The sequence below is a fragment of the Plectropomus leopardus genome, chromosome 3 (assembly GCF_008729295.1).
Source record: "Plectropomus leopardus isolate mb chromosome 3, YSFRI_Pleo_2.0, whole genome shotgun sequence".
Classification (NCBI taxonomy): Eukaryota; Metazoa; Chordata; class Actinopteri; order Perciformes; family Serranidae; genus Plectropomus; species Plectropomus leopardus.
The window spans coordinates 27,866,655-27,894,594 of record NC_056465.1 but is presented as its reverse complement, the minus strand read 5'-3'; the positions used below and the strand labels follow the sequence as shown (position 1 = coordinate 27,894,594).

Here is a 27,940-nt window from a genome sequence, read left to right as displayed (position 1 = left end):
TCCTCCACTGACTTGCTTTATTTAGCTAAATTCATTATATGCAGGTGCATGGCACCCACAGTCTGTGTGATTCATAATACTAATACAAGGAGAATCTCACCTTCACTAACATCATTCATGCTGTATAATCTTTGTGTCGAGAAACCACATACGTGCAATTTCTCCTTTAGATTTAATGGTAATTGATTCTCTCTAATGCTGAAGTATCCCCCGTGCCCTTGTTACTTTCACTCGGAACTCAATTTCCGAGCATCATCCTGCTCTTTGTCATATTATATATGTGTATGAGAGAGAGAGAGAGAGAGGGGGGGGGGGGGGGTAGTGAAAGAAAGAACATTTGCTGCGTGGTGCGTGCGAGTGTGTACACTTTTGTGTGCGTCTGTATGAGTCGACACGGGTCTCTGCCACAGTAAATAAGAGTCATGGCCAACCTGAGCGGGGCACAATGGTCTCCCCACAGACCGCCACTGCCTCCACCACCCCTTAAACATTTGCATTTCTCCACATTTCCTGGGAAAGGGCTGCATTTCATGAATGGTAATGAAGGTGGGAGTTTTACTGGGGAGAGCACAAGAGATGGCCTCGCAATTACTCTGGGATGGTCAATTTGCACATTTCACACTGGGTCCCATGGCTGTGATGTGAAAACGAGGGAAATGGATAAGCCCCCAAGACCTGGCTAACGTCAACAATTAATCCTGGCATTTGGAAAATATATAACTTTAACATCCAAATAAGTACAGGAAAAAATGAATTTGTGTTCCTCCTTCTCTGTAAATAAATACTCAGCTGATGTTTATGTGTATTTATGCAGTGTGCTGTGACAGAGGCCCAGGTTTTTATCTCAGCGCTGGATGGAAAGCTTTTCTTAAATTCATTTTAGCCTGCTTCAAGTAGGTTGTGCGTGTGTGCATGCGCATGAGAGCGTATGTGTGTGTGCTCTGCCTCAGCGGGGAAGAAGAAAGTTTGTGTGCAGATAAGTTGCCCATGGAATATTCTGAGTCAACTGTGGCCCCTGAAGCATCTCATGGGCCCAGAGGGAGGGACAGGGGGAGGGAGAGGGGAAGGGTAGAGAAGCAGTGTGATAGAGGGTAGAGGGGGCGCATGGTGAGAGGGGCTGCATAGGCTGTCTGAACTCATCAAAGAGCCAGGGGTCTGCTGTGTGTGTATGGTGCCATGCCCTGAGGGGGGGTGTGGTGGGGGGGGGTGGGAGGGCAGAGGGAAGCTGATGAAGGGGTTGGAGGGTACGAGCTAACTAAATGTGTGTGTGCCTACGTGCTGTGGGTAGTGAAAGCCTGAATGTGTGGCACAGCAGCTCTGCTTAAGGATGAAGAAGTGGTGCTGATGGAAGTGATGATAGTTTGGCAAGCTAATTTTCACTTAGAGAATATCTACCAAGCAGGGATCAAAACAAACAAAATGTGCCAATGGAAAGTCCTTCTGTGTACTTAAAGTACGAGAAAAGTTATAAACTACGTATTTCAGTGGCAGATGAGCTGGATTTAATAACCGGGTGTGTATTTGGACTTAACAACGGCCAAGCAAAAGGCCAAATGTAGGAGTTAAATTGTGTGTCCCATGTGTCATATGTTCTAATACATCAGTGGTCGCACTTCGGCAATACACTGAACTAACCAAAGTGGATTACAGGATGAATAAGAATGATGTGTTTGGTACCAATCACTAGGGCTGCCCTTTGAAAGTTGGACATCTGAGTCATCACTTGTCCATTAAAATTGCTTCAAGCTGAGCATTTTATTTTTGCTGGTCAGTTTGCTGTGCAGAGTTCTTCTGGGGGCATTTTGGTCCCCAGATTTTGCTGCAGAGTGAGCACTCTTGACTTTGATACTTCTCTTTGGAACAGACAGCTGCCGACAAGCAGGCAGCAGCACAGAGGAGGAGAGAGGAGATAACTCCTACTTATAAGTGGTGAATTTGCAGCTCACAGTAACTTAATGCGATGCTGTCTGTGACTGTTTTTTTTTTTTATATCTTGTGTCGACAAAAAAATTTGCACGTTTGCGATCCATCGTTAGCGCCGTTAGCTTGTTTACTACATTATGTGAATGCTGCTGTCATACTGAATGTCCCACTGAAACTCTTCAAACTTTAAAACTTTATATTGAAAAACAAAATGAATTGTGAATAATTCTATTAAACAGCCAAATCCGATTCAACTGGCATAATTCTGAGTCAGGAGCAACCTTACTTTTCACCAAACATGGGGAAGGCATCACTTGGTACAGTTATATCAAAAACTTAGATTTATAATTAAGGATGGTGCCGCCTGTGTTGTTCCGGTCCATTCATCTCACTGTCCTGGGGTTGGATCAATAATAGCTTTGAAGATATTGGCTGCATAGAATGTAGCTTCCCACACTCTTCCTGTTGATATTGTTGGAATTGATGTTTTAAGTTTCATGCATTTAAATCCAGATTTTTTGACCAATTTGGGGAAGGAGAGAAAAGCTATAAACACTGACATATTCAGGAGTCATTTGTCGGCCAATTTTGGGCCATCGGTGAGCGTCTGTCGCTCTAGCCTTTGTGCCATGTCCTGCACTGTTGACCCTTGTCACCGTTTTTTGGGTGTGTCAGCATGTTAAATTGGCATTGGAGATGGTGGAGTGGTAAGAAAGCAAACAAAAAGGTGAAGTCAAGAGGGTGTGATATAAAAACAGACTTGTCATATAAGATAAGATTTTATTTTTTGCCATTCAGCTTTTTAGCAGAAACTGTCTAGCACACATTAAATATAATTTGTTCTTTCAACATCGAACTGTGTTGTTAATGTACTAATTAGCTGGCTAGCATCTTGAATCTGCCTTGTTGGTTCCGGTTTCCCTTTTTTAATGACGAACACAGACTACTGCAGCGTGCTGGAGTGATTTCTCTCATGCAGACAGAGTATAATTGCTAGTTGGCCATTTGCTGCAGACGACACAACAGTTGGTCTTCATTGCCACAGGTTATTTAATGTCAGTTTGATTTGTCTCGGACTTTAGTTGACATGACAAACTAGTTAGGAAATGTATCTCCTGGATATGGAGCAACCTTATTCATTCAGAGTTCCTTTGGACACTCATGAACCCCAATATTTACTCTTGCTCTCCCTCCACCAACTCCTGAAGAAAACATCAGCTATCAACTTAAGCTGCTCAATGACCCACTATAATCACCAGCTAGTCACTAACTTTGTCTACAATTTGGTGCTAAACAGGTAGTGCACAGTATGTTTTCAGAGCTGTTTGAAGAAAACAGCTGCCTACTGTGGCTGAAAATGAAGCTGATGAGAGGAAACCAAAAAGTAAAGTTGCAGGCCATAAAACCAAAAAAATATAAGATGAAAGACGTTGAGTCCGGTAGCAACTCTGTGGGTTACTACAAGCGACACGTTTAAAATACACTCATTTAATCAGTTTAGTTCATTTTTTATAATGATAACAACAGCTTCAAGGACTTTTAGGAACAAGGTGAGATGGCAGTACTCCAGCATCTGGACAGTTTCAGATTCAGCGAGTAAACATGTAGGAAACCCTTGGGATGGTTTCTTACATCAGCTGTACTGTAATTTCACTCCTATATGCATCTACTCTACTGCATACTACATGTAATCAGTCAGTTAACCATGTTAGAAATACATGTGTTTCCATTTGAGTTGTTCTGTGTGTGCTACATGTGTCTTATCCAACTCACCGCATGTGCGTAAGAGCTGTAGGTGCTGAAGGGAAGGGCGATGGCTGGGTTGAAGATGCCAAACTGCCCAACCATCTGCTGCATACGTCTGATGGTGCGCTCCTTGTCTGTGTCGGCAAACTTGACCACCAAGCTGGAGGAAGCACCCTGAGGCAGCAGAGAGGGAACAGGAATCAGTGGAGAAAACAGTATGGACACTTAACTCTGATTTACTGCATGCACCTTAAACGCCAACACTTGCTCAGTCACTCAACAGCAGGATCGCAGTCTTACAGCATCTTATCCTCAATCCCCAAAAGGCTTTCAGCCACTTCAGGAGTCATTTGCATTTACCACATATTTAGAGACAGCCACAAACAAAAGGCTTAAAAAGTCCGATACTAGAGCATGAAGAATGCTATAGGTTATTATATCTGATTTCTTAGTATGCTGTGTTCATTAGCAACAACAACCGGTGTAAACATCAATATCTAGTGAGCTCCTCTAATTGCACGTCAGAATTTTTTTTGGCATTCTGGATACAACATCATTGCACATTTGTATTATTGCAGAGAATCATGCCTCCTTATTTTGTGGCTTGCATACATAAACATGAACCTAACAGGGATATGTGAGGAATAAAAATATTCCATTTGAGTGAACGGCTCTGTAGGCAGATGTGCAGACAGAAACCTTCCGTTCTTTCAATCAGTGTTTAACATGTTCAAAGTCACTCGGGGCAGAGCAGACTCGCTGTGCATGACATAAATACTTTATATTTTCTCCCAGCTTTCCCCCCTCCGGTACAGTACATATATGTAACCTTGGTGTTCCTTCCCGCAGATAAGGTTAAAAGATCTGCAATGTACAATGATTTGAAATAAGAGCTACAATTGGCAGTGGTTGCGATTGACCTTGGTGAAAGTGTTCTTCAAAGAAAATGTTGCATTTTAGGGTCCTCCCTTTTACTTTCTGTGGCTCCGGCTATCCGTCCCCTTATCAATGCTATTACCTCTCTCTGCAGCCCAATAATGAAACAGCAGGTGTGTCTGCCACACACCCTTCATTAAGAATCTTCAAATGATTTAGCACTACAGTTGACCTTTTGTGTGCTCCGCCTCTTCTCCCCTCTGCGCCCCCAAACTGGCCAATCGATCCACATAAAAGGCCGAAATATTACTCTGATCTGACAGTGTAGAAAGGTTGTGTGTCAGTCACCATAAGAGGCCCCTTGAAATTGATGCAAGATTGTCAATAACAGTGGTGACTGGTGAAATGCCTGGATTGAAGGTTGGGGGTTGGGGGTTTTAAAGGGCTGAAGTGGTGTACCTTGGTTTGGCTGGATCTGGGTGTTGGACTAAAGGTAAGCGGTTATAAACAGCTGTTATAATAAGGTTTTATTTTCCTTTGTTTGCATATCCCCCCTGGCTGCGGTGTCAGGAGTTCTGCTAATAAAGACATCTACAGAGATGCTCAAAGACAAGCACTGGACTCTTCGACTGTAGCATATAGATTTTATCCCCTCCCTTTTTCTTTCTCCACACTTTTCTCGACATCCCCCCTGGCCCTCGGCTTCTGGCTTGCTCGCTGGTTGAATCACATGTTTGAAGGATTGTAGGTGAGAGGCCAGTTTGTTAGTTGGCTGCCTGACTAAATGGCTGATTGTCTAGTTAGTTGAACGATTGACTAACTGGCAGGCTAGTTGGCTAGATGGTTGGCAAACTGGTTGACAGACTAACTGTCAGACTGTCAAGCCGGCTGACATCTGTACTCCGGTCAGCTGAGTGACTAATTGTTTGCTTCTTGTTGTGAGTGCCATCCTGCCACACTGGAACGAGACTATTGCTGGTCACAGAGAGCCCTGTTTGATTCTACAATAAACAGGATAGAAACAAGAGACAGATTATCTATGAGAGATATACTTCCTGTTTCTCAATTTCCTTTTCTTCTTGTTACCTGTAGTGTTTTATTGTTAGCTTGTTTTGGTGTGAGTTGCAGAGTGACTAGATGGCAGTTGGCTTGTGGTGGTCACAGGACCCCAAAACTCAACAGAAATGTGTCTTTTAAGGAAACTTCTCACAACAAGGTCTGTAGATCATCTTGAATAATCGGGTCATGATTTTCTGGAAAGTGACATTGCTGTTGAGTTTTTAGATGTATCTTTTGAGCGTCACAAGCTAAGTTAAATCTAGTTCCAACGTGCTGGAGAGAAGGCAGACATCTCTATGGCCGATATCTCCAATACTCTGCAACTCACACCAAAACAATCTAGACTGATAAATAGAACTGCAGGTAAGCGGTATAATGTGTTTTGCTTTTTTATTTATTTTGTAGTGAACTGTCCCTTTAAGTCTACACACAGTCACTTCAAGGTTAACCTTGGCATCGTTACAGGTTCAGGGTTTGTCTGTTGTGTCTGTCCAGCTTTTCACTATCTGCATCATTAACTTTATTATGAGGTTTAACTTTGGGAGAGTCCAGGACAGGGCAGTGCAGGACCAGAATATAGAAGAGATGAGCCCATACATATTGAGTGTTTTAACTCCTTTTCACAGTAAAAAAAAAAAAAGAAAAAGCTATTAAAGGCCTACCCTTCTCGGTAATGAGAGCTGCGTGTTCCTGCTTTGCTTCTCTAACTTTAGGGGAAGGCTGTGTTTTATAATCTGAGGGTATTAAGCTAAAATACCTCATTTCTAACTAGAATTAGCCCGGAGTGTGCCTGCTTGAATGCTAGAAACATGGTTTATTGTCAACTGACATGTCTGGTTGTATAAAAGCCTTATGTCATTCTCTTTTACACTCTTACATGTATGTCCCACTTGCTGCAAAGCTTTTTTCAAGGAGGTCTATACACTGACTCTGCCCTCCCACTGGTTTTCCTCGGGACACCTGAATCGTATGGCTTATCGGCTAAGCATCCAATGCCACATTTGTTTATCTTCCAGGTTTTCCCAGTTAGGCCTGTCAGGATATCAGTGAGCAGAATCTCCATTGCTATAAAGAGAGCAGGATGAAGTGTGAAGTAAAAGTCTCATTAAATTTTTAAGCTGCCAAGTGTGAGCAGAATCCCCCTGCCAGGCGGCTCCCAGCTGCCTAGAGAGCCACTAAAGGAAGGGGAGTTAAACAGGGAGGATGAAAAAAAGGCACTACAGAGATTCAGAACCAAAGGGAAAGTCTGCCTCTTTTCAGTTCCCTCTCATTGCCAAGGAGGCTCGAAGTGTGTCTGAGCTACATGGCCAGCTATACATCCAAAACTTCTTCAACTTTAAACATATGCCGGCTTACATTAGATCAAGTACTAGAAGGAAGACTGATCCCATGTCCTGTGTTGGTACATAGCTGTGTTGGTTTAAAGTGTCAAGTTGTGAAGATGTTAATGGTGTCCCAGTCTGCCTGGGCTGGTCAAACTACAATACGGTCCAACAATAAATATAGAAAAAAACATGCTGTCTGTCTGATAATCATGATTTCAACATCCTTACAAAAGACATGTTTTCATCAGTGACTGAAACATAAAAACTGTCTTTTGATCAGAGTGTACCGCCACTAAAGCTGCCCATTTCTCCACAACATATGACATCATATTGCAGCCACACCTCTTATCATAGATTAAAAAACAATTTTATATTCAAGAAGTTACGACTTAATATTTAAAAATTCATTTAACCAGAGCGGCTTCCTTTGAGAATATGAGTGCACATCATGTAATGCTCATCTGATGACCATTTGACATGTTTGTTTTGACAGTGTCTTTATATGAAACAACAGCCTGGTCTGCAAAAGAAAATGTTGGCATTGTACATCTCTGCACACCACAAATACCTTACATTTGTTTGCTACATATGTTTCATATCAACGTTTCTACAGTGACGTCATGTATATGAGTTGACATTGTCATCTTGAGATAGAGGGGATGGCGCTCCATCTCACTGTTTGACACCAACAAATGACAAGTCGGGTTGTGTATTAACAAGTCATTGTGTGTTTCCATTGACTTTTTTAGCCACCAAATGTTTGCCAAGCTGAGAATAACTGCAGATCATTGTTGGAGCCCCACAATCAACAAAACCAGTAGTATTTTAGTGAGTAATTGCTGTGTTTTGAGCTGCGTTCTACCCACCAAACATGGGTGTTTCAAAGTGACCCGGCCCTGTTTTTGTAGCTACTTTTTAGCCATCAAATGTGGGTGTATTGTTGTTGCCCAGAGCTGTTTTCCAGTGGGAAAAGTGCCATGAAAAGCAGTTGCTTTTCACCAAGACATTGTTGCATTACCTACTGCGAACAGTGTTATGAAAGGTGGTTGTTTTTATAGACATCACTGCACTTTTAGCTGACATAATGCCACAAAAGGTTTTTTTTTATAAGACATCACTGCACTTCTTGCCGGGATAGTGCCATAAAAAGTGATTCTTTATTACAAAGACAACACTGTGTTGCATGCTGGGATAGTTCAACAAAAACATTTTTTCTGTGTTTTCAGCTGGCAAAGTGCCATGAAAAGTGGTTGTTTTTTTTTAACCAAAACATCCCTGCTTTCCTGCTGGGATTGTATTTTAAGCCAATACATGATCTTTTCCCAACCAGAACCAACTGTTTTGTGCCAAATCGAACCAAACATTAACCACAGCTGTATTGAAAAGCAAAAAATCTTTAAGTGTAAATGTATCTACTACATACTAACCTACAAATGTTGCATACCCATGGTTTGCAAAAGATGTATTTTTTCTCGCAATTGGGTTGATAACACATTTGCCTCCGTCCCACTCTGAATTATGAGTTATCCATTGTTACTCCTGTGGGTGCTATAGCAATGCACATAAAGTTAGGTGCTTCAGTATATATCTTATAATTTATGTCCTTTGCATGATACTATGCCATGCTTATTGTACTGATAAGGCATTACTACCCACAGAATCATAAATACACATCCTCTTTGAGCTTGGCTAGTAAAATAATGGATGATTGTAATCTGTTAGGTTATTAGAATGTAAATTGCCGGCATAGAAATACTTGTGGGGGAGATGACAGATCTTAAACAATAAACATTAACTTAAAAATATAAAGGCAGAACGTTGCTTAATGAGTAGGAGCACAAAGATCTATCATCCCTGTGAAACACTGACATTAAAACTCTGCATCTCATTGAATTCACAATGAGATCATTACTGTTTTCCGACTCAAACCATGTAGTATTTGCTGCTTTTTTCCACCTTTTATTTCATTATTATGTAAGGCAATGACATATTGATCTGTACATTAAAACAATGTGTCTTATTGAGTATTAAATCTGAGAACTTGCGTATGTGCATTCTCTGTCTGAAGCAATAGAGAAGATCACATTTGGATGCTTCTTTTTTTTTACCCTCTTTGCTCTTCACTCACAATCATCCAGCTCTCTCTTCTATGCAAACTTTACCTCATTTGCTTTCCTTTGTTCTGCTCTTATCCTTCCATCATCCTGCTCCAGTGTTTCTGTGTCAGCCTCTGTGTCAGCTGAAACCGCCTCAAACCCAGGCTGAGCTGACGCGGATACGGAGTGAAAAACTCAGCACAGCTCTACGGACCTGACCCCCCCCCACCCCCTTGTCTCAGTGTAATTCTGTCCCGGGACTTACTTCCTACACGGCCCTGCTGAATCCCGGCAATTTGCTTTACAGCTCTAGCGTTTAAATGTTTAATTGAGCCACTCATATCCTGAACTGTGGCAGTGTGGGTGTGTATGTGTGTGTGTGTGTGTGTGTGTGTGTGTGTGTGTGTGTAGAATCTGAACAAGGCTGAGGGATGATGGCGGTGTGTATGGGAGGCGGAGGTATGCACACTTGAAATATGACGGGTTAGGGTGTGATGGAGATCCAGCCAAGGTCTTATATGTGACCTGACGATGCACTCCTATAATTCATACACTTACACTATCTTGCTATCATCCTTCATACACTGACATTATGTCGTAGTTAGCTATTGACAGATAATTTTTCATTTGCAAGAGTACACGTTAGTATATATGCTACTGCATGTGTGTATACCTACAGCTAAAGTATATTTTCGCATGCACTGACCATCATTTATCTACACACATTATACTCTCCACACATGTGCACACACTCCATGTGGATTTTCTCTTTCCTTCCCGACTCACACATACAATACATACAAAATGTCCACTCCCCCTCTACATGAATAACACAAATGTATTCAGCTCAAGTCCTCCGAGCTGGAAAATAAGATCAGTCAGGGAGCCTTTGACCCTAGCCTGTGGCTGTACGAGTATGTGACAGTGAAACAGAGAGAGGAGCAATATAGATAGCATGTGTGTGTGTGTGTGTGTGAGTGTGTGCTCATGCAAATGTGAAAGCCACAAAGTGCTTCTGTTTGTACATGTTTATGTATGCGCACACATGCATTTGTGTGTGTGTGTGTGTGTGTGTGTACTCATAAACTCTAAGAAGCCAGTGTTCATGCTTTGGGGGATTGGCAGTAGATCTATCAAACTGCCGTAGTTAGTTGCAGTGTTAATATTCAGTGCACTTTAACACCTCAGCTAGCAAAGCGATGCTATTGGCTGGGCTTTATTCATGGTCATCTCTCTGAGTCTGGCCTTGGTGTGGCAGTAAATACACAAACACACAGGGATTGCAATCGAATGCCTTCAAGCTTATCAATGCCTTTTATTGATGGAGGCATTTTTTTCTGACACTTGCACATTGCAAAACGTTGACATCAAAGTCAAAGCGTCAAATGCTTGAAAAAATTACAATGAGAAGGAGTCATGGTGGGGAGAAGGAAACTGTCCAAAGTGTGGCTTCATTTCACCAATAAAGTTGACAGCAGTGGCGCTGTTATGTCTGTAAAATGATTCTTTCAAGTGAGGACGGAAAAAAAGCAATATGCTGGAAAATCTTTTCTTCGCAAAATAGGTTTAAATTCGAGAAATGCAATGTTTTTGACACTTTACGCATAAGTGCCACAACTGAGCAGCACATCAGTTATCGAGGGTAAATATGGTTTAACATAACATTAGCCGACTTCATTTCTGCACTGTTTGGACTCAGAGATAATAATACAGTTTGTTTTGACCTAGGGCTGGGTGATAAAAGAATAATTATATCCATGTAATTTTCCCTCCTTCCTGCCCTTAGAGGGGGGAGGTAATGCAACTTAAACACCAATTGCCGCCTGCAATTAACTAGGAGAAGAAGAAGAGGGCCACTGAAGCGTACAATAACATTATTTTGTATGACTGTTTTGAACACGGATAGCAGCGCTGGGCTACCCCACGATTAAATTCACCACATAACGTTAGCTACAGCGGCTGTATCGATTCATCTAATGCTAAAAGTTAGTTAGCAAGTTAATGTGACTGACTAACTGGTTATTTCATTAGAATAATATGACATAATGTTACTGAAGTCAGCGTGAATAAAACTTTCATACATTTCCTCGTCTGTAAAAATGACAAGTCAGATAGACTTTCAGCGGCAATAAATGCCTCCTCGTTACGCCACAATGTCATCAAAGTCCATCTTTTGTTATTGTTTTAATTGATAAATGTCAGAAATCACATTCGGTTGGTGTAAAACAGTACTGACCACAGTGGAAATCTTTGTTTTATCTGTTAATTCTGTTTGCGTTGTCCGCTAAATAACTAAATAATTAAAGAGTTTGACATGCTCCTGAGCAGAATTAAGATTTCATTGTTAATGTATCAATTTATTTATTGACATTATTTGGCTAAAAATTGTTTGAATCTACATCATATTTTTTAAATAATCTGCTCAATGGCAAGTGTGTGTCATGTTCTGACAATGAACAATAGTTTAATCCAAAACTCATTGTATTGTTTCTTCAACATTTACTCAAGAGCAGATTTTGGCCTTAAACTTGACAGAAATTATGATTTGACTTTTTGGTGTGATCGTTATCAATATCAACTGATGTGGGAAAAAAAATGATCGTGATAACATTTTTAGCCATATAGCCCAGCCCTACGCTGAAAACCTACTCATTTTCCACACAGAAAACTGATCAGGAATTATTAAGGGAATTGATAAAGAATGAGACTGATGAGCAAAACTGCTAACAATTATATGACTGCTTGTAACTTCTGCATGCAGCATGGATCCTCTATTGTAGCTGTCAACAATCTGTTTTAAATCTAGGTTCATTTCCTCTCTATTTATTCATTCTTCACGCGTCCACAGGTGTAAATGAAATGATTATTTATTTATTAATTCATTCAGTCAATATACTTGTACGTGACTTCTTTTTGCAAATGTAACTCAACTGCAATCAACATGGACTCAAATAGATACGGGATGTATGGTCAAAGGTTTTTCCAGGATCTTTGCCACATTGATGGACACTTTGCTCTGAATAACAATGTCCTACTGAGGCGTAATGGCCCACCGGTGGTCCGCTAATCTCAGTGAGGCAGGCACACTGTGCCCTCTCCTCCAGCAGCCACAGGATATGAGATGCTGATCAGATTTCTATAATCAATTTACCAGAGCAGGAGGTATAAATCCTGTCCATTCACTCATTCTCCCTCTAACCCCCCCCCCTCCCTCTGTCTCTCACTCTCCCTCCAACTCTTCCTCCCCTCCCTCCTGCCCCCTGCTTATAGTTAGATGAATAATTCAGCAGCCAATGTGGTGAAAGGTGGAGTAAACAAGTCTATTGCCTAATATCCCGAGAGGCTGCCAAAGAGAGACGAGTGAGGGCAGAGAGCTAGTAGAGATAGGGGGATGGAGCAACAGAGAAGGAGGGTATCTATGGAGAATGGACATCCAGAGTCTTTCCTCATGACCTGCAGTCATTTGCACTTAGATTGACTCAGAGGTTGCGCCAAAATGGCACAGCTGGCTTCTAGTCCTTCTCTCTACTTTCCTCTCTTGAGCCACACATTGGCAACCATTAATAATGAAATCATACAGTGAAACACAACATCTGTGAGACAGGATGGGAGAGAGTTCAGGGTCCCCGCTTCTCTGAGGCGAGAGTTCCCGAAACAAAAATGAGGATAAAAGCAGAGTATACTTCAAGCCAGTGTATAATATGGGACGTGACTCTCTGTCCGCTTGCCGGATGTCACGGAGAATAACTCCATTCAGGTTTGGAGTGCAGAGTAAGTAGCTTTTATTTTGACACCATCAGGTATACAGGGACCATGTCTAAACATGAGACACATACAAATGAGCAGTACAGCTTCTGCGCTCATAGTAAATCCAATACAGAGAGAATTCAGAGGACATGGTGTGCTTACATAACGAGCAAATGTAATCTCACACTGGAGTTATATTCACTGATTATGCAAGCAGAACTACTGATTGATGACTCACCCGAAATTCAATTATCATTCTAAACAGTTTTATCTGGAAATTAGATTTGGATTTTTTTTTTTTAAAGTACCATGTTAATTAAAGAGACAGAAGGCTATTTCTGGTTGTATCTGTTTTTAAAACTGGGATATTTATGAGGATGGTTGCACTTTCTATAAATTGATTAAAACTTTGGAGTTGGGGGTGATTTGAAAACTGAGAGTTTACAGCTCTTAATCAAGAGAGGTGGACTGCACATAGCTATTGTGATTGGTGGTCTGTGTGTACGTGTTGTGCGTGTGATGGATGTTGCGTGGTGTGTTTTCATGGGTGAGGGAGAGAGCTGTACTCACTGGCATGGTCTGGCTACCGTGGAGGGCACTGATTGCAGACTGAGCCTCAGTATGTGTGGAGAACTTGACAAAGGCGCAACCTGGAAGAGAGAACAGATACACACACACACATCAGTGTATATACGGTAAATGTATTCAATCGAGTGAGTTTAAAAGCCTACGGTATATTAATAAAGGATGTTGAATTGTATTTGACACCAGAGAAATCACTGTGCAGCGAGAGGCTCTCATTGCACAGCAGGCTGCCCCACTCCAGGCATTAGGCAGGCAGACAAGCAGGCAGAAGCTGCAGGCTAAAGATTGCACTGATGAAGCAGAAAAGCATGCTATTTAGCACCACATGCCTGTCTGTGCATATTAAATACGAGCTAAACTGGCCAAACTCATAATGTTTTTTAAATAGAGAGCCACTCCATTTGGGAACTCAGACGTTTTTTTGTTCCCACAACAGGATGTTGTGATCAATATTTGTGAATAAGACGATGTCTGTCCAGGAACCACAGGACCAACACTAGCTCTAATGTCCTCTAGGAATATTGTGAGGAGCAGATAAAGTGAAAACACCCTGAAGATAGCTTTTGTGGGTTCGCAATGTGATCTGTTCTACATTAATTATTAATTATTAAACTAGTATATGGCCACCTTTAGGACTGGAAAACTTGATTCGTAAGCTGTACACTTTGTAGCGATGGATATCAAGGACAAGCACTAAATTGGTACCAGCTCCACACTGGTCAGTACTGATATACTGATAAGCTCCTGGACAAATGGTGTCATGTTTGGTATTTATCTGACGTTGATTCATTCTAACAGAGTTGTTATTTGAATTTCCTAATTGTCCTCTTAAAATGACAAAGCTCCTAATGTTAGCCAATTACCTTTGATGTTGCGTGATTGTATGTTTAGGTGCTGTCGCTACAAACAGATATTTGCATATTTAGGCAGAAAATGTAGGCAACGGTACACAATTATACCATAAACCGCAAACAGTTTTTTTGTTTATAGTCTATTTGTAGTCCGAGTATTCACGTTTGAACTGCAAGTAAACAGTCTGTGTGGAGAGGCAGAGCGTATTGGCTGAAATCTCTACCTATCATCTGATAACAATTTACCTTTATAATAGCCTTTTAAAATTCTTATTGCAATCATATGCAGATGTTTGATTATAGAAATTAGCCAAAATGGCTGGTGCATGGAAGAGGAAGTCTTGACCCAGATATCCACTTACTACACTGGATATCCCAAAATATTCGCCATTGCCCTCAGAGGTTTATTTTGGTAAAATTGATAGCCTATGGGTTCCAAGTTTTGTGCGCTCTACTCATGACTGACAGTGCACACTGATCAAAAGCGTGGGCTCATTTCACTAAATGTAGTAGAAATGCAGCTAAGTGAAATATATGTAAAAAGCTGTGTGTCAAAGGGGGTAACAGCAGCAACCTCATGAAACACTTACAAATACAACAGTCTGAAGTGGAATCTGAAGTGCAGTGCAGCATGTTTGACTGCTTCAGTAAAGCAGCTGATGCACTCACATCCTCAGTGCAGCCTGCTGGCTCCGATGCCGAAGGAATCTACCAATCTAAAAATGGGACTGTCTCAACCTCATCAATGCAACACTAGTTACCGTTATAAAAATATGTCTGTCGTTAACTCAGGAAACAGTTAGCATTGGTTTTAAGCGTTTTGAATTTTTGTTCCTAAATCATCCCATAGACATAAGGTGTGTTTGTAATTCCAATCAGACACAAAAGAAAGTGCTATTGTCTGAAGAAATGGAGTTATATTTCTATATAAATCAGTGAATGGAAACCTGTAAATGGATGTCCCTCTGCAGTTCTCAGAGTGCCCAGAGTACACTGCCACTCTGAGAGTATGGTGCTCTGAATATATGAACAGTATATTCCTTCAGCGCTCAACATTTACAAGTGGGTTGGTGTGTGCTAGAGTGTGCTCTGGTGCTGAGAGCAACAATTTAAAAACTCACCAAGTGTGAGCTGTCTTGATAACCAGCATTAATTTATTTTGTATTGCTAAGTGATATGTTTCCAACTATAGGGGGATGACCACAACAATTAACCCTGTTTTAATAACTGTTAATGAGTAAGTGGCAGCACCAAATTGGAGACTAGCATCAACTATGGTATCTATAAATATCCATATCAATATGCAGTATCAGTATTAATAAAATCCCAACGATACTCATCCCTAACACTTTGTCTTCTTCAGACATACTTCAACTTTCAATCATGTGGCACTGACAGCTTGACTTGTACAGTTCTAAATGCCTCTTAAAAATGTAAAATAAAATAAAAAAAACAACTCATGAACATAATGTAATCCATTTTCCAGACTAGCATGGTGTCCATTTATAGCTTGGCCTTGATGCACTGGGTGGAAGTCAGGAACCACTGGTGCACAGAATCAGTCTATTTTAAAGATAAACACGCACTCTCAATGATGCATGTGTGCAGATTATACCGTCCAACCCACTGCTCTTGCATCTGCTCTTAAAGGAAAGCCAAACACCTAAACATGTGAAGAAACACGAGGACTGAATTTGGCTCTGTTGCAATGAAGCAGCAGCACTAACTACTGAGCCACCGTCCTCTCTTATAATTATACCCTATTTCACCTAATTTCATTTCATTTTAAGTTTCCTTTCTATTCTTATTTAATCTTTCATACTTTATTCTTCTTATCATCTCTACTGCTTGACCCAGCCGCCCTGCCATTCTTCCCCTCTTAATGGGCTTACCCCTGTGGACACCAGCCAATCAAGATGCCCATTCAGCTGTCAAACCACCACCCCCTATTGAGATATGGATAGAAAAGAGCTCAAGCTCGGCGTGACCTGTACAAGGACTTTGCTACAGCAGTACAAACTATATGCCAATATAATTATGAATTTAACTCTTAATATACTCTGCAAGCTGCAGTATGCCCTTCCTCTGCCTTTTTTTTAAATAAACCAAACAGGAGTGTTAATATGTGATTTTGACTTTACAAGTGCGCAATAGTTAGAGAGCATAAAACTATTCTGAAGCTAATATTGAAATTTACAATAATGATACAGTTGTATGTAAATCTGAACAAATAAGATTCAGTGCAAAACAGGTTTGCTTTTGACACCTATCAGCAGGCAACGTTTTGAGTATTTGAACACAGAAAATTGACTTAGATAAAGCACAAACATGCTGCCACATGCTTCTGACTCATGATGTAGTCTACCAGAGCTGGACATTAAACTTTTTCTTAAACATCGCCTCGTTTCGTTTTATTGTCATTAGCCTATTACATGGCCACTTTTATGCACATTTTTAGCCAAAAAGAAGACAGTTGTAAGCTATTCCATAACACCATGTGTTTGAGATCAGAGAAAGACAGTGTCTGATTGGTCAACAACTCAGGTAGACAACTTTTGATTGGTTAACAGGCGAGGTGTAGTTGCCCGCTAACAACAACAATAATTCAGTCAGGACCACTTAGTCAAGAAAAAACACTTCTTGGCAGCTTTTAGATTTAGCTTATTGCAATTATTAGTATTTGGCGGTACGACTCTGTTCTGGGGACCCCCCTGCCCTTCCATGTGCTTACGTGGAGGTGTAAACAGGAACAGCACACGTTCGTGAGGCAGGGAGAGCAGCAGCGTAGCAGCAAATAAAAGAAAAGAACAAAACCCCCACAGAGCAGGCGTCAATGACACAACGTCATAGATCAAGTCAGAACGGCACAAGGACAAGGCGGAGAGGAGGAGTGCGCAAAAGCAGCATGTAGAAGGAACAGGGAAGAGCAGGCGGGCGAGAGCAGTTTAAATAAGGCGGCTTAAGTGAGTTAGCGAATCAGATGCTTAGAGGTGAATCAGCTGGCCATCAGCTGATGAGGCTTGCATGATATCAGCTGATATCAACAGTAGCAGCGCTTTACACTGTGGCCTGTCTGAACTAAAGCTATGCTATCTGTTTACAACATGGAAAAATGGATTGAAAAAAATCGCAGTAGACATTTGGTGTTGGATTTAACATTATAGATTTACTTTACAGAGTCTTCAAAAAGACACTGCAGTTCAAGGCCACTTTACAGCTTCTGAAAGGGATAAGATTGCAACAACCCTTGTCGAAACAAAATGAAGGTTAGCTTCTGGGCAAAAAAAGTGATTCAGACATGCACACACAGCTCAGCACGAAGAGATCTGCCTCAATGATACAGTACACAGTTTATTTTCAAATTACATTACAGAAGACATCACTTGTTTCTTTCACTTGTATGAGGCATTCCACTTTCCAGAACATAATGTTTACCCCGGCAAGTATGTTGACCCTGCAAAACGTGCATTTGTAAGCAGATATAAACTGAATTGAATTTAATTGAATAGATCGACCCCATTGTCACCTGATTCAGCTGAATAGCTTATTCTAGGATTAAGCATTAATTGGTTATAGTTTGTAAAAAAAAAAACAGATCTGCAAAGTAACTTTCTCTGTCATATTAATGTAGTGGTATAAAAAGTACTTAATTTGCCTCTCAAATGTGATAGAGTAGTATAAAGTAGCATAAAAAGGAAATACTCAAGCAAAGTACTTGTGCCTAAAACCTGTATTTTTATGAAAATGTATTTAGCAACTTCCCATTACTTGCAACTTCCTTTGGCTGCTCCCAATCTCACAGCAGGGGCACTTGAATTGTTTTGACATCCATCTTTTCCTTCTCCTTCAAACCACTGCAGAGTCAGAACACTGTGGCTTCAAACCCCCTTAGATATAATTCCACAACAATTTCCATAAGCGCTGGCTGGGGAATAGGCTTTAGGGACATGAAAAACCACTAGTCCCTTTGCTCTTTGCTGCATGTCAGAGAGAATTGATGTCTCCAAAAGTTTTTTGGCTGTCTTAAAAAGGCCTGCAAGATATCAACACTACAGTACACGAGTTACAGTAAGGGCCTGCAGTACATCCATAGGACAAAATGCTTCAGTTTAAAAAACAAGAGTGATGACAGAAAAGAAATCTGGCTTTGTAATGAAGAGGAGCTTTTTTTTTCAGAGACAAGATATATGCTGAGGAAGAGTTTGTGATGGTAAAGTCAGCATTTTAAAATTACTAGCATTTTTTGAATAATTGCTGCATTTGATGGGATTACAACTACAACATGGGGTGTCTTTTTTGCTGGTGGCTACCATGTAATGGAAGAGTCCTGGTTTTGTATCTGGCCTTAGGATTTTATCACAGATTATCCCTTTTATCCTAAACTTCAAACAGATTTTTTTATCCCATTTTTAAAATATGCAAATATTTTAAAATACTTATTTTTTGATACTGTGCTGCCACAAAAAATGACTTTGAATCCTCTACAAACTGAACAGAAGGAGAAAATCAAACCAATAATTATCCACTTAACTCTCATTGTTCCTTATTATGAAAGTCAGACATCAATCAAACTGTATTTGACACATTAGGCTCAACTTTTTGGTCACTGCCTGCAGCCGACTAGCACATCAAACAGTGAGGCGTAAAATTGTTTGTAATCATGTGCTATTTGACCCATATCTGGTGCATATGTCACATATACTTTATATACACTGGTTGATGTAGACATTCACGCACACTGTCACTTCTCTGTCAGTGACCTAAATAATGCTGACAACTATATCATGGCTCCTACCTTTGCTGTTTCCGTCAGGACCTCTTAGGACCGTGCATTCTTCGATGACTCCGTATGGTTCGAAGAGGCGGTAAACATCCTCCTCTGTCTGTTGTTTGTTCAGCATCCCGACAAACAACTTCCTGTCTTCTGGAACAAACAACGAGACAAAAGGTTAAATTATAACTTTGACCTCAATTACTAAACCAATTTGAGAACGTACAGTAGTGAAACCTCATCATTGTTGGCGAAATGGGGAATTAATTTATGAAGAAGTCTGTTTTTGCATGGAAGCAAACACTGATATACATTAACAGAGTTGGTTTATTTAGCGCTGGTTGGGCTCCAGTCACGTTGTATTATCTCTTTTCCAAGACTGATAATTTTAATCTCTTGTATAAGTGGGTTCAGTCCCATATGGGCACATATACTGTAGCTGCTGGGGGTAAGTGAGTGGTCAGGGGCTGGGGGGAAGAGCAATGGGAAGACTAATGAAGAGGTTTCTCTCTCTCACACACACACACACACACACACACACACACACACACACTTACACACACACACAAACACACAGGCACAGAGACCCAAGACAATGAGCAAGTCTTTGGTCCTTTAAAAGCACCAGGGGCTCCAGGCAGCTCCAACCTCCTACACACCACACTGTACGGGCTGGAAACTCTCTCTCTCTCTTTTACCCACTCTCTCCCGTGGTCTCTCTCTCTCTCCCCTCTCTCTTTTCTGCTTTTTCTTTTTCTCTCGCTGATTCTACATTTTTCAACCTCATTCTTTTTCAACTGCTTCCCTCCCTCCCATCCTCTCTTTATCTCTCTCTTACTCTACTAATTGCTGCTGATCCAGTGTTTTTTGTGTAGCCAGAGAAATATTTCAGTATGCTCTTCAGTGAACAATGGTGTGTCTCTCCTGCGAGCAACGAAGGCTAGGAGACATGCCATGAATAACGCTGACTTTTCAATAGATAGCCTGTATGCTATTGAGTCCTGTTAAATGCTGTGGGATCTGATCTTTACCTTGACCTGACACACTGTGTTTACTGATGTACTCTGGCCTTGTATGATTAATGCTACAGTGCAGTGAGTCTCCGCTGGCAGCAGAGGCACTAAAACCTTCCCTTTATACAGATTGTTTCTCCAACTCTGACCTGTGAAGTCACAGTGGAGAGACGGAGTGAGAGACAGGACTAGCGGCCGCTGCTGTGAAGAGGTTGAGAGCAGCATAAATCGCTGCCAGAGGTATTGTACAGTGTCAGGGTGACCTGTGATGACTACCGAGTGTGTCGTGTTGTTTTCGTTCCCTGACCCAGACACAAGCCGATACCCACATTCCGGCAGCGGGCACAGCAGCGAGTGCATGCAGACGCAGCGCCCAGCCAGGGTTTCAGCACTCGGCAGCACCAATGATGCACCTTTAAAATAATCACCCGTGTCAGAGCGTTGTCTAGGGAGGGGCGTCCCTGGTGCTGGCTCCTTATTGCAAGTGGCAGGATCAGAGGCTATGTATCAAAACGGAAGTGATGCAATGTGACATCTGTCAGGGTGGATTGGAGAGCATTTATCTGCAAAAAAAGGAAAGCCCTGAACTGGAAAATGAAAGGCCAAGATGGTCCTTCCTTTTGCTGGAGGGAGAATATAAATTCTGAGGTTGGATGGGGGAGATGAGTCGCAGAAGGGGGGGAGGGGCTGGACTGCACAAATTTCCCTGAATGCCGCCAGACCACATCTCATATACGCTCCTGTATACAGCTGGAGAGCCACACAAAGCACACTAAAGTGAACTGCAGTCGCCCTTTGCATTCCTACCAGCCCTTCTTTGGCTGTAACTCCCTCCTTCAAGTAGATGATGGGGATCTGACAAGTTTTGAATTAATGCATGACCCTATCAATTTCATATGAGCTGCACTCTGACGATCACACTGTGAACAGCTCACATGTGGCATGTCTTAAAATACGACACCGCATCCATCCTTCAGCTGAAAGATTGCTAACTGGCAAGTCACCTCCAGCTGAAAGGAATAATATTTATAATACTCAGAGTAGAACGGGATCATTGGCCACTATATATCACATTCCTGTGTAATATTGGCTCACAGAGAGCTACACAAAAGCCTTACACACTGGAGTTATGTTCAGTCTTCCGGCTCTCTGCGTTACATCTGAAAGTGGTCCTTATCTGAACATACATGCAGGATTTGACTGTAAAAAAAGATGTGACTTTATATGAATTTTACATTTTCAACAGCAGCATTTAGTAAGAGTTCCTCATCTATGGCTGAGAGAGAGATGTAGTGCATGTTCTGCAGAGTGACTGTGCTTTGAAAACAAGCTAACAACACATGAAAACAGATCATCTAGAAGATCTGTTCCACCGTCTAGGATTCTGCTGTGGCTGCTCTGAACCAAAACGATACCTTGGGAATTTAGGTGTTGTGTTCATCGCCAATAGAAACTTTATCTCATTTATCTACAACACTGCAGAACAGGCAGTGTGCAAACAGACACACAGAGAGCGTGAAACACCTACAGTCATTTACACATATCTGAAGGGGTAGGGGGAGAAAGAAGCGACAGAGGAAGAGAAAAAAAAATCACATGCACAAACTAGGATACCCTCTCACACCCTGACACAAAGGATTACAGATGACAGATCCCCCAACATGACCACACATATAGTAGTCACACAACAAGATGCAAGCGCTGGTGTGAACTATCACTATCACACTACAATACACCGACTTTTTATTCAGGACAGCTATTCTTTAGAATAGTACTGTCTGATCTGTGTTTTTCAAAGTACAATACAAAAAGATGCAAAAAGTCCCACTGACAAAAAAATCTTCAGCCGTGCCCTCAGGAGGTAATGTTGGCATTATATGTGTCTGCAAGCCAGGAATACATTACATTTGTACATTTCATACGTATCAATGTTCCTGAAGTCACGTAGTATATAAGCTGACTGCTGGTGGAAAGCATGTCACCTAAGTGAGATGCCTGCACAGGAAAACATGTTGCTGTTTTTCCAGCTGGGATTTTGCCATAAAAAGCTTCTTCTTCTTTTTTTTTTTTTTAACCGAGACATTGATGCGTTTCCTGGTGGGATTGTGCCTCCAAAACCTGGCATTTTATAAGCATAAACATGATCTTTTCCTAACCATAACCTAGTGGTACTAACCCAACCACAACCACATCCCTAACCACAGCACTGTTGAAATGTAAAGTTTCAGCATATCTGCAAATCATTACTATGCACACTATGCATGCTGAAACCCAAACCAGTGGGTTTTCTTTATGCTCATTACTATAATAATTGTGCACTGGGCTCTGATCACTGCCAAAATACTAAGTGACCTGTGCCTGAATGCACCCTGTGTCTACACAAAGGACCAAAGCTGCTGCTCTGCTTTACGTGCTGCTTATGCTACATGATGATGCTGCTAGCCGGTGCTGCTATCGCTGGACTAGTGGCCACAGCTGCATTACAAGCCGCAACAAGCCATCAATAATCCTGCTTCATCTGTTTGTTATTCTACTGAAATGCAAAGCTGGGTATATATGATATTTGTCTAAACTATAGGGAAAAGACATTTGTTGTCTCTCATTGTGGTTCCCTCATCAGCTAACGTGCTTACACAGATTCTGAAATCCTGATCTTTATCCTCACTTATCTCTGCTGGAGTTTTGGTCACTTTGTTTCAGGGATGTCAACCTCAATTAGTTTCTGCAGACACCTGGACTTCTCCAAGCTCTCTGCAATCACTCAGCTGCCTTCATTCTCGATCTGCATTTTAATCGTACATCAGTGTTTCTCCCATATCTACGTCTCAATGATGCAGTACATACACAACATGTTGTATAATATCTATCTTCTGAGTGAAATATGTAGGGAAACTGACCCACTAACTGTCTCAAGTGATCTCCTCACTCAGAGATCTACAGCTACTATTACGATATATACTCCTTCATTCTGTGCAGGTAACACCAAAAAATTCTCAACATAAGAGTATCTAAGAGTAGACCATTGAGTCGAAATCAACTGCGTTTAACATAATTAAAAGTAAGTCATACAAAGAATGTTTCTGTCTGAATGCTGTTTTCAGGTCAGTGAATTGAACTGTCAGTCACATGTAACCCTGAAGCATTCTCTAAAGCTGAGAGGTTAAAACATGATTAGCAGCAAATACTGTTTCAGAAAGCTCTTTTCTCTTTCCCGGCCTTCAAAAACGGCTGAGTCATCTTTCTGTTCCAGTTACTCACCTGTGGTAAATGGCATCTACTGTATAGATGAATAAACAATAAGACAAGAAATTATGAGTTGTTTTTTTCCTGCTTGCATCATAACAGAGCCTAGTGAGCATGAATAGCATCCTAAATTGGAGGGCTATAGTGTTACCAGTGAATTGCCGTCACCTAAACAATTCAGGGCCCTAATAACCAGCAGCAACTTAACTGTGAAAATGGTGCAGCATGCTGGCATTAAGATGCATTTACAGCTCACTGTGGCAGAATACTATATGCAGCTTCACTGGGACACACCACCGCTATCCTGAAACTCGCCCCCCATCATGTTTAATTTACTCTGAGATACTAAACAGATGCTTGTTTGGAATAAATGCATTGGAAATTAAACTCCGGAATAATGAAATGGCAGTGTGCAGCTTGGTTATACATACTGAGGATTACTGGGTCCATTTGGACCTTTTCTAATCAACATAAGCTTCTCCATATGAGTGCTTTGGCATTGTGTGAAGCCTTTGAGTCACTGCGCAAAAGCAACTTATATCAGTAATATTCCACATCTTAACCCTTTAAACCTGGAGGGACAGCACTTTTCTTGTGCTGCTCTCAGATGCCTTTCATGACTATTTAAACCTTTGAACCCTGATTTTTTTCAAAAACATGGGGGAAAGGCACTGAGCAACACTTGTGGAAGAAATGCTCCAGGAATTGCAAGAAAATTATTAGATTTAGAAAATGATTTAAAAAAAAAGCTAGGTAAAAAAATCATATAATATCATAATTACATATTCAAGCACTTTTTCAGGGTCATTTCCTTGTTGTCCTTTAACTTATTTTCCAAATTTCTTTGTACTTTTTACTTTTTTTTTGCTAACTTTGGGGTCAGTCCTTCTTTCATTGCTTATAGAGTGCCCCAGGGATAATGTTTTCCTGTAGGCAAACCCAGAAGCTAATGTTGCCCTGGTCCCCTCGTCAAGAAGCCTATAGGATTGTTGGATTTTGAATCATTGTATATGATAAGCTCTATGGTGAACAAATGATTGACACTTACATGTTTTGTTCAGCAGGAAATTCTTCACAAATGAACACAAAACATGAAATTTTAAAATTTTAAGGCTTCTAACCAAAAACCCATTCAAAAAACCAATTGACTTTGAGATGAGGGAACCAGAGGTGCGGAAATGCTTATTCATTTTCGGGTTTTAGGAGTCATTACTGAGGTTCTCTATTGCCCTCTTTCCGTGTTTTTGGAAGAAATCAAGCTAATTTGTTCAGCTTTCAAGGGTTAATTCTTCATGCTGTAGTCTGACCATTACAGCACGTGCACGACAAACAATACTACTGTAATTCCTTCCCTGTTTGTGCTCCAAATCTCTGCACAATGCCGTCTTTTGTTACATAATGCTTATTTCCCCTTGAAGTTTGAGGGATCTCCTGTCCACACAGCATACAGTATAAACTCTGCAGCACAGTCCTGAGACTTATTACTGTACGCTCCGTGATTACAATGCAGACCGCTGAGGATTTTGACAGTGAAATGAGACTTATTCAATAGCAATGGGGGCAGAGTAGTTTTTGGAGCAACAAGCGAGAGAAAGAAAAAGAGAGAGAGCTCGTGAGAGCAGACGAAGAGAGAGAATAAAAGAGAGACAGGACAGAGTGTAGGAGACTGTAAGTTGATGTGCATACAGTCCTGCAGTCCTTGATAAGCCAGGATGGATGAAAGAGGTGCACCATTGGAGTTGGTAAATCATTGTCAGGGGTGGGGAGGATGAGGCAAGGGAAGGGTGGGAGGAGACCAAGAGAGGGGGAGGGATGGGAATGGGGGGTGATGTGGGGAAGGAAAGCATACCAACTGCCTTAGGTGCTCTCTGGTTTTCAAATTCTCTGTCTGTCTCTTTCTCAATCGTTGCAACAGCGAGGGTGTGGGGATGGAAGGCAGGAGAGAGATATTGTGACAGAGGGAGAGAGCGCGCGATAGAGAAAAAGCACTTGTCAGAAGGATGGGGAGGTTGCTATGACAACTACTTATACAGCGGGCTGTCAGTCATGTTTCATTGGAGTTTGGAGAGGAGGAGAGGAATGAAGGGAGGAGAGGAGTTAGGGAAGGAGGGGTTGGGGAAGGGTCATTTCTCCATCTGTCTGCCGAGCCCGAGTGTAAATTTGACTGTCAGGCTTGGAGATAAGGACAAATTATGAACAATATTAGCCAGCCGATAAAAGGGAACAATAATGAATGGATAAATATATTAAAACCAAATGAGATAGCATCCAGGCAGAAACAGGGGCCCTGAGAAGCCATCCAGGTTTTCTCATTTGGAGGGGAAGATAAGAGCTGCAGAGAGGCTGTGAGGAGGGGAAGGATCCACCATATTAGAGCTAGCTACTGTAGCGTACTTCCTTGTCAAAAGAGAGAAAGAAAGAATCGAAATCACTTTGTAGCCGGAATACCAAACGTTGTGGCTTCCTCTCCCTCCTTCATGAGCCTATTATACTTCTCCAATGAGCAGGATGCCACACAATAACAGTGTCAGCATGTGTTCAAGCATAAAAAACACAGACAGAATGGAATGAAATTAATTAACCCTAAGAGATCACAGTGCTTAGCCAGTGGAATTTAATCCAATTTATTACATATAGGGATCTAACTAGGGTTGTGTTTGCATTAATGAGATGGCGAGTATGGAGGTGTGTGTGTGTGTGTGTACATGTAAAGTAGTGTGCGTGCGCCCTGTTGTGCATAGGTGTGCTCAGGGCACCCTTCCCACCCTGTGTACAGTGAGAGATGAGTGGTAGAAGTGGGAGAGATCGACGAGGGAGGGAGGTTTGGCACAGCCTTAGGGTGAGAAAACGCTGCCAAATTAACTCCTGAATAATGAGCCTTTTATGTGCTGCGTTATCACTGGCGAGAGGACGGACACGTATTTTGTCATAACGCTGGAGCCACTTCAGACAGAACCCAGTTGGTAGGATCCACCGGCACACCTTCAACTCAGAAAGAAATGTGGGTTGATAGAATAGTTTGTTTACCAATTTCCAAAGTAAATTAGCGCTCCTGTGTGTATGCGTTGTATTTGCAGCTGTCCTTTGAAGTTTGCATGCTAACCCACAGAGTTGACAGCACAAACTGTAAGGCCTACCATGCACTGGCCCTAATGAGGTAGCTTATTAGTGCTGTTTCCCTCACAACTTTGGAGATGTTGCTTGGAAACAGCGTTGCAAAGAAAACAATACAGTAGTTCTCAACAGAAAGCCTTCAAACCCGGTGCTCCCTGTTGTGCAGATTCAACACCAAAGCAACACAATATGGACTTCTTTTGAAACATATAGGACTAAGTAAAGAATAGACAGAAAATTAAAGAGTGAACCGACATATTAACATACTATATTTCACTGTGATGCCTGCCAAGGTTGCCTGTACAGTCAGCTGCCATGTTCTGCATATATTCAGTTATGGCTTCAATAATTATGGCCAAAACAATAATGACCATTATTTTTAATCAATACTGAGTTCACAACTATTTAGCACGATTATTAATTGTTTTTAGGGACAAAACATTTTCCTTGCCCTTTCACGTTTAAATAAAGAGAGAATTCCTCTTTAACTCCCATGCTGTGTTACCTTATTGCTAATGTACAAATCTTTGTATGAAAATAATACTTACAATAAGGCCTTCCTTCAGCTGAATTCAGTGCATCTTTTAAAAGAAAAATAAATAAATAAAACTGTGCCAAAACATTTGACCCAAGAATAAATCAACAGAGCAACACTCTCACTTTCAGTATGTGCTGCATTCCTGCTAATGAACAAATCTTTGCATCATAGTAAGACTTAAAATAAGGCTCTTCTTTACCTGAATTCAGTGCATCTCTCTTTTTTACAGCGGTCACGTTACCGTGACGTGCTGCAGCATCGCTGTTCTGAATGTTTGAGTTGACGCTGCATATTGTGGTGGGTTTTTTTCAGGTCGCTGAACTTGGTTGTGTTACTTAGGGGCACAGACACAAGTGTTTTGCACTCTTGCTTAAGATTTGTTCTCTATTATGTCTGAAATCTGTACAAATAATGGATGAATTTGGTTGATGATGGATGATTTTCATACTGCAGTCGCAATATTCAGTAAAGTTTTTCACCGGCTGCTGTTGCTGCAGGGTGCACACATAGCAGATAACTCCTCCAAAGTGGAGACTGGCTGTATGCTGCATGCATTTAAAATGTCAATAACGCAGCTGATCACGTTTATGTTATTGTTGACAGCCAAAATCGAGATCAAATTTAATTAATTGTGCAGCACTTTATTCAGTCAATATTTCAATTCAGACACGTTCCCTTTAACAGTCGCTACATGTACCTGCTTCTTTTAACTCCAACAGCACACAGAGTGACACTGGCTCGATTTCATGTCATAGTTTCATCATTTTGGTGTCAAGGCTGCTCATTGGCAGCTCGGCTGCAACCCATAAAAGCCATCAGTAAAAATGCCATTGAGTGCTGTGTAGAGGGGCCTTGATAGCCATGCTGCAGAAACAGCGCATCCTTCACTAAGCACCCCTCTGGGATGGATTAGGCTTCACTGCTTTCACATACATGTAAGTACACATAAGCACACTGACACAAGGTTGCTCATATATGCATAAACACTGTAAACATACCCACAAAGTAACCATAAAATGATATTCACACACACACACACACACACAAAGATAA

The 27,940-nt window shown here is 41.3% G+C and overlaps 1 protein-coding gene across 6 annotated transcripts in view; it reads right to left on the bottom strand.

Annotated features, from left to right (window-relative positions):
• Positions 1 to 27,940, bottom strand: part of celf5a (cugbp, Elav-like family member 5a) — a 217,865-nt gene that overhangs the window by 22,282 nt on the left and 167,643 nt on the right. For all 6 annotated transcript variants that reach the window (XM_042482195.1, XM_042482205.1, XM_042482200.1 and 3 more), the window contains exons 4-6: positions 19,004 to 19,132; positions 13,343 to 13,422; positions 3,697 to 3,843 (exon numbers count right to left, since the gene is read on the bottom strand). In XM_042482195.1, coding sequence (XP_042338129.1) covers positions 3,697 to 3,843; positions 13,343 to 13,422; positions 19,004 to 19,132 — 356 coding nt within the window. The remainder of the gene's footprint in view (positions 1 to 3,696; positions 3,844 to 13,342; positions 13,423 to 19,003; positions 19,133 to 27,940) is intronic.